Raw genomic sequence first — 12545 nt, forward strand, 5'->3', positions numbered from 1 at the left:
GGTATTTACAAAAGGCAGACCATTTAACCATTCCTAAAGTTAACATCACATTTCTGTAATGGGAAAGAATTGCCCAAAATTTTACATTTGCACTGAGAGTAACAACTACTGTGGAGGTCCTGCTTCAGATTCAACAGTCTATGATGAAAAGGTAGATCATTATTATAAAGGCCTTTTTGATAGTGGACCACTCTGCAGAAAGCCATTCCAAGTGAGATCTTATATTCCTCCCAAGTGCTCCCCAAAAACTAGGTTGTTTACCAAGGCCTTAAGCTGTATGATTTTGACGTGAAACATGTTTAATACTATTACCTCATATGTTTTAGGTTAATTTCAAATACTGATTGTTGTTAATGATTTATTAATTACATTTCTATCCCATCTTTTTTTTTTTTGAATGTTTGAATGTTTGTAACTTGGGGACTGTCTGTACCCTGAATTTAATATGTTATATAGGTCAGTTATTTTGTGTCCATTTGGTGGGAAGAAAGTGGGATATATGCCTCTTAAGTAAATAAACAAAACTACAATTCCTTATTCACAAACTCGACTGCAGGTTTTAGAATAACCCAAATGATGGCTCAACAAGATGACTTTAGTCCATGCGTCATATGGAATGATTAGATAGTTTCTCATCTACCAGGGTTATATAGTTGAAAATTTATTTATTTATTTCCATCATTTTTATCCTGACCTTCTCAACCCGTTTTTGGGGGGGGGGGGGGGGGGTTCAATTAAAGAGATAACCTGTTTAGCTCTGGAGGATCAATTTGAATTATGGTGGATGAGAAATTGAACAGACTTGATGTCAAGACAGAATTCTGGTCCAAGATCAACTAATATGGATCCCTTGCCACATTGTACATTTCTCCAAGACAATAAAAATCAGTAAAGGTTTATTTTCCCTTTACCATCCTTGCTATGCGTCTCACTTCATTTTCTCTAAACTCTACAGCACCTGAGAGTGTAATACTATCTCTACACTTCATGGGCTACTGAGGAGGCGGCTCTTCTAGTACACAAAGATTTATATAATGAAGGGTTGGAGAGGGGAATGAGATATTCGGCTCTAAAGAAACCTCAAAGCCCAAGGTTTCAAGATAAATGCTTCAGATCCTTCTCCTGATGACGCTGTTTCTTTCCACAGACTGGTCTCTTCTATATACATGCTTAAACAAGCTGGAAGGACAGACTTCTTAACCCATATGGCTTTTTAACTAGTGATATGATAATACTGGTAGATGTTTACCAGCTCTGCCTTTAGAGAACAGCAAGAGTCAGGCTTTCAGCTGGAAGTTTTCCACTGTTAAAAGAAGTAAAACCCGCAACACCACAAAACCACTGCAGGACTTTTACAGACTGTAGCCTTAAGCAGATTTCTGTCGCGAAACATTCTTTGGGCCAGGACAGCAATGACAAGCAACAAGAATGAACTCTTGTTGCCCAGTGCCCCTGTTTTGACATAGAGATCCAGCTAGGTCTGAACAAGTCCAGCTGACAGACAACAATATTTCAACACCCTTTAATATTATACTCCAAAACACCCTACCTTTACTTGTATTATTTCAATTTTAAGTCCTGAGTTGAAACTCCATGGTAGGCTACACTTCAAAAGCAGCAACTACATCAGTATTAATAAAATATTACATATATCTCAGATGAAAATGTACCTTTAACCAAAACCTAACCTGACCGTGACTGTTTACAGTTTCTGGAAATGCCTTTATACTTGTATTTTGGCTATTCTCCAGCATGTGTCACAGTTTACTTTATTTATTTACTTGCTTTATTTTTATCTCTGCTTTCCCCAAATGTAGGGACTCAAAGTGGCTGACAAGAAATATGACACAATGCAAACAAAAATACGAGGATAATATTAAATCAATTAAACTCTGTGTCATAAAACCAGTAAAACATTTAAAAAATGATATACAGTTGCTCCTCTGGCACAATCCCCCAAAACATGCTCCTTATCTCCTACATTGCTGCTTTGTTCCTCCGTCTATGCAACCAACTCTAACTATGGGGATGTTCCTCTCAAATAGATACCATCTACCTCCTGCTGCCAAGAAGCATTTGGCCACACAGTGCTGCTTGCTTGCCATCCCAATATCTCCCTGATCTGTCATGAAACCACTGGATGACCTCTGGTGGGTCAAACTCTCTCAGCCTCAGAGGAAGGCAATGACAGACCTCTCTGAATAAATCTTGCAATGAAACCCTTATGACTTAGGACCACCACCACAACTAATGCTGTTTGACACCACTTTAACTCCCATGGCTCACTGCTGTGGGATCATGGGAATTTTAACATTGTGAGGAACCAGCCCTCTTTGACAGAAAACTCTAAAAGACTGCAAAACTATAACTCTACTGATTTCAGAGCACCATCAGACTGAGCCATGGCAATTAAGGTGGTGTCAAACTGCATCAACTCTAAAATGTAGATCTCTGCTTCTTAACCTCTGGGTTCCATCCCTAAATGGGGTCCCATTAGCGCAATGTTAGGGCCACATAAAATTGAGCAACCGTAAAAGGTTTCTGGATGCCATGCATTTAGACAAATCTATTAGCAACAACATGCAGGAGTCTGCAGAAAATGTTTCAGCTGTATTTCGTAAAAAAGAAAATCAGCCTGTTAAGCAGGCCTTTCAAATGCTGATTACCATACCTATTTTATATATGCATTGGAAGTAGTTATTATACTCCAGAAACTTCATTTTTGTGGCTGCCACAAACTTGGTTGAATTGATCAAATATTCATTGAGGAAAGCAAGGGTCATGGCCATTTTGAAATCAGGGAGAGACCGTAATGATTCAGAAAGCTATAGACCAATCTCCTTGTTGTGCCATTTTTATAAAGTTCAGGAGAAACTTATTCTGCATAGAATTATGGAAAAAATAGATCCATTTATGATTCCACAGAAAGCTGGTTTTAGGAATGGGAAAAGCTGCACATCACAAGTTTTGAAACTGACAGAACATAGAAGATGGTTTTGAAAGCCAGCAGATTACATGAGCTGTCTACTTACACCTATCATCAGCTTATAATGCTATAAATCATCGCCTTCTTCTGAGGAAAAAAAATGTATATCACACCTTATCTGCTTCATAGGAAATCTGCTACAAAACAGAAGTGTTTTGTTGAGTTCCAAGGCTAGAGAAGGAGATGATGAAGACAGGAGAATGGCCTGCCCCAGGAGAGCATGCTTGCTCCATCAATGTTTAAAATTTACACAAATGATCAGCCAATGCCAGAAGGGACAGAGAGGTTCATCTATGCTGACGACCATGCCATCACCACTCAATGGTATGGGGAGATATGGCATGTAGCCTTAAATGATAAATTATCAGTAGAAATTAGGATGTTTAGGGGGGAAATTAAAATATTAGAATTTGACTCATATTGGTTGGCTTTCATTAAATGGATATGACATTTGTTTAGTGGTTCACTCAGAAATGTATGGCAGAGGAAACAATATTTGTTCAGACCTAGGTGGTGGGATTGTTTGTAAAATGCTCTTTATTTTGTATTCTTTTCACACTGTAAGTGTTATTTAATTTTAAAAGTGATTTAAAAAAAAACAAAATACCCAGGAGAGACTTTGGACCATGCTCTGACTTACAAGAAGGAAGCACTGCTTGACTATCAAGCAAAAAGTGGATGCTAAAATAAAATCACACAAAAGCCATCTGGTAAACTGGGGATCACAATGAGATACAGTGAAGACATCTGCCCTTGCGCTGTGCTACTCTGCTGCTGAATACGCATGCCCAGTATGGAATTCATCTCACCACGTTAAAACAGTGGATGTGGCTCTTAATGAGACATGCCGCATTATCACAGGATGCCTATATCCTACGCCATTGAAAAAATTATTCTGTTTGGTCGGTACTGCACCATCTGATATGTATCGAGAAGTAGCAGCCAGTAAAGAAAGGACCAAGGCATTGACATCTCCAGCCCACCCTCTGTTTGGATATCAGCCAGCATTCCAACGTCTTAAATCAGAAAATACTTTTCTAAGATCTACAGAGATAGTCGCAAGAACATCTTGGCAAACACGAGTCCAAAAGTGGCAGGCTAAAACTTGAAACATCAAACAGTGGCTGACACAGGATCAGAAACTCCCTTCTGGGTACACAGAAGACTAGGCGACTAGGAAGACACTGAACAGACTGCGCTCTGACACCACGAGATGCAGAGCCAATCTTAAGAAATTGGGCCACAAAGTGGAGTCAACGACATGAGAGTGTGGAGAAGAGCAAACCACATATCACTTAACTACAATGCAGGCTGAGCCCTGTCACATGCACAATAGAGGACCTTCTTTCAGTGACACCAGAGGCACAGAAATTTTTGCATTATGCCAAGTTTTTAACTTTGTTTGTGTTTATTTTAAACTACCATCCCTTGCCACGCGTTGCTATGGCCCAGTCTATATATATGTTCTTTGTGTGTGTATATGTGTATATATTTGTTTGCGTATATATATGTCGTTCTGCACATGCGTTGTAATGAATTTTTTTATTTTTTGGCTTTTAAGATTCTTCTGCTTTGTTTTTCAGTGTTTTTATGAGTGATGGTCACTCGTTGGCCTGATAAGGGTATTGTGTCCGAATTTGGTGTCAATTCGTCCAGTGGTTTTTGAGTTATGTTAATCTCACAAACGAACATTACATTTTTATTTATATAGATTCATTATAATACACAGGACTGTATTCAGTGCTGTGCCAGCAGGACTGAAGACCGACAGGTCGCAGGTTCGAATCCGGGGAGAGGCGGATGAGCTCCCTCTATCAGCTCCAGCTCCTCATGCGGGGACATGAGAGAAGCCTCCCACAAGGATGATAAAAACATCAAATCATCCGGGCGTCCCCTGGGCAATGTCCTAGCAGACGGCCAATTCTCTCACACCAGAAGCAACTTGCAGTTTCTCAAGTCGCTCCTGACACAACAAAAATAAATAAATAAATAAAAATCCAGGCATCCCCTGGGCAACATCTTTGCAGATGACCAATTCTCTCACACCAGAAGCGACTTGCAGTTTCTCAAGTTGCTCCTGACAGGACAAAAAAATTATAATTGTTTTCTTAATTCACTTCTGACACGATAAATCAAATGTTAATTGAAGACCTGTAGCAAAATGTCCTGCAGGATGTCCTGCAAAAAAAACATATTTTTTTTTGCAATTTCATAAACTTTTTTCATGTTTTTAATGATAGATCTAGGGAAGTAATGCTACCCCTCTATTCTGCTTTGGTTAGACCACACCTGGAATACTGTGTCCAATTCTGGGCACCACAATTCAAGAGAGACATTCACAAGCTGGAATGTGTCCAGAGGAGGGCGACTAAAATGATCAAGGATCTGGAGAACAAGCCCTATGAGGAGCGGCTTAAGGAGCTGGGCATGTTTAACCTGAAGAAGAGAAGGCTGAGGGGAGATATGATAGCCATGTATAAATATGTGAGAGGAAGCCACAGGGAGGAGGGAGCAAGCTTGTTTCATAGAATCATAGAATCATAGAATCAAAGAGTTGGAAGAGACCTCATGGGCCATCCAGTCCAACCCCCTGCCAAGAAGCAGGAATATTGCATTCAAATCTCCCCTGACAGATGGCCATCCAGCCTCTGTTAAAGAGCTTCCAAAGAAGGAGCCTCCACCACACTCCGGGGCAGAGAGTTCCACTGCTGAACGGCTCTCACAGTCAGGAAGTTCTTCCTCGTGTTCAGATGGAATCTCCTCTCTTGTAGTTTGAAGCCATTGTTCCGTGTCCTAGTCTCCAAGGAAGCAGAAAACAAACTTGCTCCCTCCTCCCTGTGGCTTCCTCTCACATATTTATACATGGCTATCATATCCCCTCTCAGCCTTCTCTTCTTCAGGCTAAACATGCCCAGCTCTTTAAGCCGCTTGTTCTCCAGACCTTTTATCATTTTAGTTGCTCTCCTGTTTTCTGCTTCCCTGGAGACTAGGACAAGGAACAATGGCTTCAAACTACAAGAAAGGAGATTCCATCTGAACATGAGGAAGAACTTCCTGACTGTGAGAGCCGTTCAGCAGTGGAACTCTCTGCCCTGGAGTGTGGTGGAGGCTCCTTCTTTGGAAGCTTTTAAACAGAGGCTGGATGGCCATCTGTCAAGGGTGATTTGAATGCAAAATTCCTGCTTCTTGGCAGAATGGGGTTGGACTGGATGGCCCATGAGGTCTCTTCCAACTCTTTGATTCTATAGAACCAATTAGGAAATGATGGAAATAACCCAGGAACAATAATCGTGTTACATAGTGTGAAGTGGATTCAGAAACTGGATTTGACAGCAGTGTAGACAGCGCCTCTGCCATGGAAGCCCACCAGGCGGGTCACACACTCTCTCAGCCTCAGAGAAGGCAAAGCAAACAACTTCTGGGCAAATCAACAAAACAAAACCAAACAAGAGATGGGGAAAAAACATTCAAAGGCACACAACAGCAGCTTGCTTTGAAAGCCAAACCTTTCCTGGCCCAGACACGTGTCTAAAAGCCATGCCTTCCTCGTGTGTGCTGCTCCCCGACACTCCCTCCTCCAGAAGCCACCTACTTGGAAGGGGACTCCGTGCGCCATGGGCCGGAATGGGGTGGCCCCGGGGCTGGGCCCTCCTCGCAAAAGCACACCGCCTCCGGGCCCCGGGGGAAGAGGGACGCCTGCTGAGGCCGAGAGCGCCATGGAAGGCAGCCTCTCGGGCGGCGAGGCCATGGGGAAGTTCCCGCCGCGCCCGGCCATCGGAGGAGAAGCAAGAGACGAGTCCTTCCTCAATCGGAGGCAACCGCCGTCTGAGGGGAGAGAAGAGGAAGCGGCTTCGATTGACTGACGAGGCGAACGGCTCCCTCAGCCAATCGGAGGCCCCGGCAGCGGCAGGCCCCTCCCCCCAGGACCGCCCTCTCCGTCAACCGCCAAGAGAGCGGGAAAGGAGGCGGGGGGACTGAGAGAGGGAAAGGGAGGGAAGCGAGGCCAATGAGCGCCTGACGAGGCCCAGCGCCAAAGAAGCGCCTCAGAGAGGCACGCGGCCCAGTCACGAGGGCAAACACACACACACACTCTCCCTCTGACTGGAATGTTTATGTCCAATCCATAGTTGTCTCTCATACATATATACATACATTCACACACACATATATCTAGCGTTACAAATACAAAAAACAATGCCCAGTATATATATATATAATAATCTATCGAAACCCAACCTTGCCACCAAAGTAGGAAAGAAACCAATAGCCAGGCAACCAGATATTGAGAACAACAACCTTCAAGAACCTTTTACATCTACTGTGCTGGTACAACTGCACCAGGAGCTCCAATTTTGTTTGTTTTGCATTGAATGTTTGTTGCAGTCCTAAGTTTCAGGGACTCTGCAGATACGTGGCTTCTTTTGGCTGCAATCATAGGGCAAGCCACCTGTCAATTATAGTTAGGTTCCCTGGTCCTGTCCCCCTTTTGGGTTTTTGGAGGGAATAGGAGCCTTTTTGGGTCAGTCCACACAGCGAAGCCTTTCGCACATGACATAAAACCAAGAGCTCCTGTAGAAAGTAGGGCTGGGTGGTTTCGTTTCGTTAATTCGTAATTCGTTAAAAAATCGTTATTTTTTTTATAACGAAGCAATAACGAACCATTCTGGAGCAACTTTAAAACGAAACGAATTTTTAAATTTGTTTCGTAATTGTTTCAGATTCGTTATGTATTCGTTTCGTTATCGTTTTGAAGTCGTTTCGTTATTATTTCCGCATGTCTGGGGCAAGTTTTATAGTTGTTTTTTGTTTAATTAGTTAAAAAAAATTATAATATCACACCAACAGTCAACAACAGAGGGAGAGGGAAGCTTCAGAAGTTCCCCCTGTCCCATTTGGAGGTTTTTTAGCGTATTTCGCGGTCGCGTCCGCCATTAACGAATTGATTCGTTATTGTTTCGAAATCGATTCGTTATTGTTTCGTAATTTTTTTAACATTTACGAAATTTCGTAAATATCGAACTTTTTAAAAGAAAAATTTCGGAATTCTTTTTAAAACCAAAACGCAAAAACCCCCAAAAAACTAATCGATTTTAGAAACAAATTTTTCCGTTGTTACCCAGGCCTAGTAGAAAGCTTTGTCTTCTACGGCTTGGCCGGAGAGATATACAGCCTACAGCTTGGCCAGGGTTATACAGCCCACAGCTTGGCCAAGGATCAGATAGCCTTACAGCTCCTTTGCTGAAGGACTTCAGTCAGCCATCACTGAAACCTGAACTCCTTTTTCCCTGGAAGTCTACAAAGCTCTGCTTGGTAAGGGTCGCTCGTGGAAGCCAGACGCAGTTGGTACCGGGTGCAGGGGCTCCACGCCAACAGAGGCAAAGACAGACTGCCCAGATTAGAAGTTAAGGATTTCCCCATTAGTTAGTTACAGTTAAGAAGATAGTGACTGTTCCCAGTGGACAAGAGTCAATAGACTATTAAGAAAGCCTTGAAGTACCTGTTTGTTTTCAATAATAAAGAACTTTGTTGAACCTTTAAGCAATCTAAAGACTCTGTCTGGGGAAATTCAAGGGTCTTTAATCTGAGGCAGCCCCAGCGTCCCGTTGGGCACACAGAATTTGTGTCCTGTCTACAGTCTTATGCACAGGCCCAGCATGCGACAGCACATCTACTGAATTGGACATGGCTCCCAATAAATGTAAAAATGGCAAAGCAGCTGGCCTGGATGATCTATGGATGGAACAAATCAAGAACTTTGGTCCAAAAGCAAGGCGCTGGCTGCTGGAACAGATGAACAATTGCACTGCATCCTGTCAGATCCCCAAAATCTGGAGGAAAGCAAGAGTCATTGCCATCTTGAAGCCAGGCAAAGGCCGTAATGATCCAAATAGCTATAGATTAATCTCCCTGTTGTGCCACCTCTACAAAGTTCTGGAGAGACTTATTTTGCATAGAATTACGGAAAAAATAGACCAATGTCTGATCCCACAGCAAGCTGGCTTCAAGAAAGGCAAAAGCTGCACATCGCAAGTGCTGAACCTGACTCAGCGCATAGAAGATGGCTTTGAAAGGCAGCAGATCACAGGAGCTGTCTTCATAGACCTGTCAGTGGCTTATGGTATTGTAAACCACCGCCTCCTCCTGAGAAAGATGTATAATATCACAAAGGACTACCATCTCACCCGCCTCATAGGAAACCTGATACAAAACAGGAGCTTCTTTGTTGAGTTCCAGGGCCAGAGAAGCAGATGGCGGAAAGAGAAGAATGGCCTGCCTCAGGGGAGTGTGCTTGCTCCATCCATGTTCAACATTTACACAAAAGACGAGCCACTGCCAGAAGGGACAGAGAGTTTCATCTATGCTGATGATCGTGCCATTACTGCTCAAGCAGGGAGCTTTGAGATGGTTGAACAGAAGCTCTCCGAAGCTCTAGGTAATCTTACTGCCTATTACAGGGAAAACCAGCTGATTCCTAACCCATCTAAAACACAGACATGTGCTTTTCACCTTAAGAACAGACAAGCATCCCGAGCTCTGAGGATTACCTGGGAAGGAATCCCACTGGAGCATTGCAGCACACCCAAATATCTGGGCGTCACTCTGGACCATGCTCTGACCTATAAGAAGCACTGCCTGAATATCAAGCAAAAGTGGGTGCTAAGAACAATATCATATGAAAACTGACTGGCACAACCTGGGGATCACAACCAGACACAGTGAAGACATCTGCCCTTGCGCTATGCTACTCTGCTGCTGAGTATGCATGCCCAGTGTGGAACACATCTCACCACACTAAAACAGTAGATGTGGCTCTTAATGAGACATGCCGCATTATCACAGGGTGTCTGCGCCCTACACCACTGGAGAAATTACACTGCTTAGCCGTTATTGCACCACCTGACATCCGCCGGGAAGTAGCAACCAATAGTGAAATGACCAAGGCAGTGACATCTCCAGCTCATCACCTGTTTGGGTATCAAGAAATAGTTTTCTTAGATCTACAGAGACACTCGCTGGAACACCTCAGCAAGTGAGAGTCCAAAAGTGGCAGGATCAAACTTAGAACCTCAATCAATGACTGATACCAAATGAGAGACTCCTCCCTGGGCACACAGAAAACTGGGCAACTTGGAAAGCACTGAACAAACTGTGCTCTGGCACCACGAGATGCAGAGCCAACCTTAAGAAATGGGGTTACAAAGTGGAATCCACGACATGCGAGTGTGGAGAAGAGCAAACCACAGACCACCTGCTGCAATGCAACCTGAGCCCTGCCACATGCACAATGGAGAACCTTCTTGCAGCAACACCAGAGGCACTCCAAGTGGCCAGCTACTGGTCAAAGGACATTTAATCAACTACTAAGCTTGCAAACTTTGTGTTTTGTTTGTCTGTTTGTTTTTTTGTTTGTTAAAAAATGCAATGCAGCTGTTTGGTCTGCTCCTGACATGATAGATAAATAAATAAATAAATTTATCGATGATTTCGGACAGATGGCAAGCTATTTAACCTCAGTAGAATGAAAGCCAGAACCAAGGTTACAACATTTGTTATAGAACTCCAATATGTTGATGACAACATCATCTGTGCGCATTCAGAAGAAGGTCTACAAGCCACTCTTAACACCTTTGCGGAAGCATATGAGAAGCTTCGCCTGTCAATGAACATCGAGAAAACCAAAGTGCTCTTCCAGCAGTCACCAGCCAATTGCTCTCCAATGCCAGAAATACAGCTTAATGGTGTAACATTAGAAAATGTTGACCATTTCTGCCAGGCATGTAGCCGGGGGGAGGGGGGGGGGCTCGAGGGGCTTAACCCCCCCCCCCCCCCCCCGAAATTCTCATGGTGGTTCGTGAAAAGGCCTTACTGGTGCATTGTTTAAACTGTTATGTTTATTCATATCATGATCTGATCACCATGCTCAATATATCCCATATGCATGGGGGTACTGGGGTAACGATACAAAAGGTTTGCTAGGCTAGACCCTCTTTCACTCAGACTCAGCCCCCCCCCCCCCCGAAACAAACTCAGACCCCCCCCCCCCAATCGAAATCCTGGCTACGGGCCTGATTTCCTCTACCATGGCAGCCACATCTCCACAAAAGTCAACATTGACACTGAAATACAGCACCGCCTGAGCTCTGCGAGTGCAGCTTTTTTCCAAATGAAGCAGAGAGTGTTTGAGGACCGGGACATCCGTAGGGATACCAAGGTGCTTGTTTATAAAGCTATTGTCCTCCCAATCCTGCTATATGCCTGTGAGATGCGGACTGTCTACAGACGTCACATGCAACTCCTGGAATGATTCCATCAGCGTTGCCTCCGGAAAATCCTGCAAATCTCTTGGGAAGACAAGCGGACAAATGTCAGTGTGCTAGAAGAAGCAAAGACCACCAGCACTGAAGCGATGGTCCTCTGCCATCAACTCCGCTGGACCGGCCATGTTGTCCGGATGCTCAACCACCATCTACCAAAGCAATTGCTCTACTCTGAACTCAAGAACAGAACATGGAATGTTGGTGGGCAGGAAAAGAGATTGAAAGATGGGCTCATCTGGCATAGACACTGAGAACTGGGAAGCCCTGGCCCTTGAGTGCTCCAGTTGGAGTTCAGCTGTGATCAGCAGTGCTGCCGAATTTGAAGAGGCACTAATGGAGGGCGAAAGAGAGAAACGTGCCAAGAGGAAGGCACGTCAAGCCAACCCCGACTGGGACCACCTTCCACCTGGAAACCAATTCCCTCACTGGGGAGAAGATGCAGGTCAAGAATAGGGCTCCATAGTCACCTACGGATCCACCGCTAGGACACTATTATTTATTTATTTATTTACAGCTTTTATATTCCACCCTTCTCACCCCGCAGGGAACTCAGGGCGGGTTACAGTGTACAAACATTCAATGCCAATTTTTGACATACAAACATATACAGACATACACAGAGGCTATTTAACTTTTTCTGGCCGCCAGGGGAGCTGTCGCTTTCATCGTCCATCTGCGACGCTGATGAAGCACTTCCGCATTCCCCACATGCTTTCCCGCTGGAATGCTTTGTTGGAGTCTTCTTTATGGCCTCATAAATCAGTTAATTTAGCCTCCCCACACTTTAAGGTGGTACCTAATTTTCCTACTTGACAGATGCAACTGTCTTTCGGGTTGCAAAGGTCGACAGCAGGCTACACACAATTGGTTGGAAACCCACTCCAAACCGGGCTGGCTTCGAACTCATGACCTTTTGGTCAGAGTGATCTTAATGCAGCTGACACTCAGCCAGCTGTGCCACAATCCCGGTGCTACACTTGGAGGACCATCATCCTCGGACTACGAGAGATCGCCTAAGTAAGTAAGTAAGTAAATATCTGATAGGCAGGATGTACGTTCAATGGACCACATTTGGCACAAATACCCAATACGCCCACAGTTGAGATTTGCAGGATTTTCCAGAGGCAGCGCTGATGGAATCCTTCCAGGAGCTGCATGTAACATCTGTAGACAGTCCACATCTCGCAGGCGTATAGCAAGGTTGGGAGGACAATAGCATTATAAACAAGCACCTTGGTATC

The 12545-nt window shown here is 44.0% G+C and overlaps 1 protein-coding gene across 1 annotated transcript in view; it reads right to left on the reverse strand.

Annotated features, from left to right (window-relative positions):
• Positions 1-6807, reverse strand: part of SMARCD2 (SWI/SNF related, matrix associated, actin dependent regulator of chromatin, subfamily d, member 2) — a 35747-nt gene extending 28940 nt beyond the window's left edge. The window contains exon 1 of the mRNA XM_060780985.2: positions 6579-6807. Coding sequence (XP_060636968.2) covers positions 6579-6761 — 183 coding nt within the window. The 5' untranslated portion in view covers positions 6762-6807. The remainder of the gene's footprint in view (positions 1-6578) is intronic.
• Between the last annotated feature and the right edge of the window lie 5738 nt (positions 6808-12545).

The sequence above is a fragment of the Anolis sagrei genome, chromosome 6, assembly GCF_037176765.1.
Source record: "Anolis sagrei isolate rAnoSag1 chromosome 6, rAnoSag1.mat, whole genome shotgun sequence".
Classification (NCBI taxonomy): Eukaryota; Metazoa; Chordata; class Lepidosauria; order Squamata; family Dactyloidae; genus Anolis; species Anolis sagrei.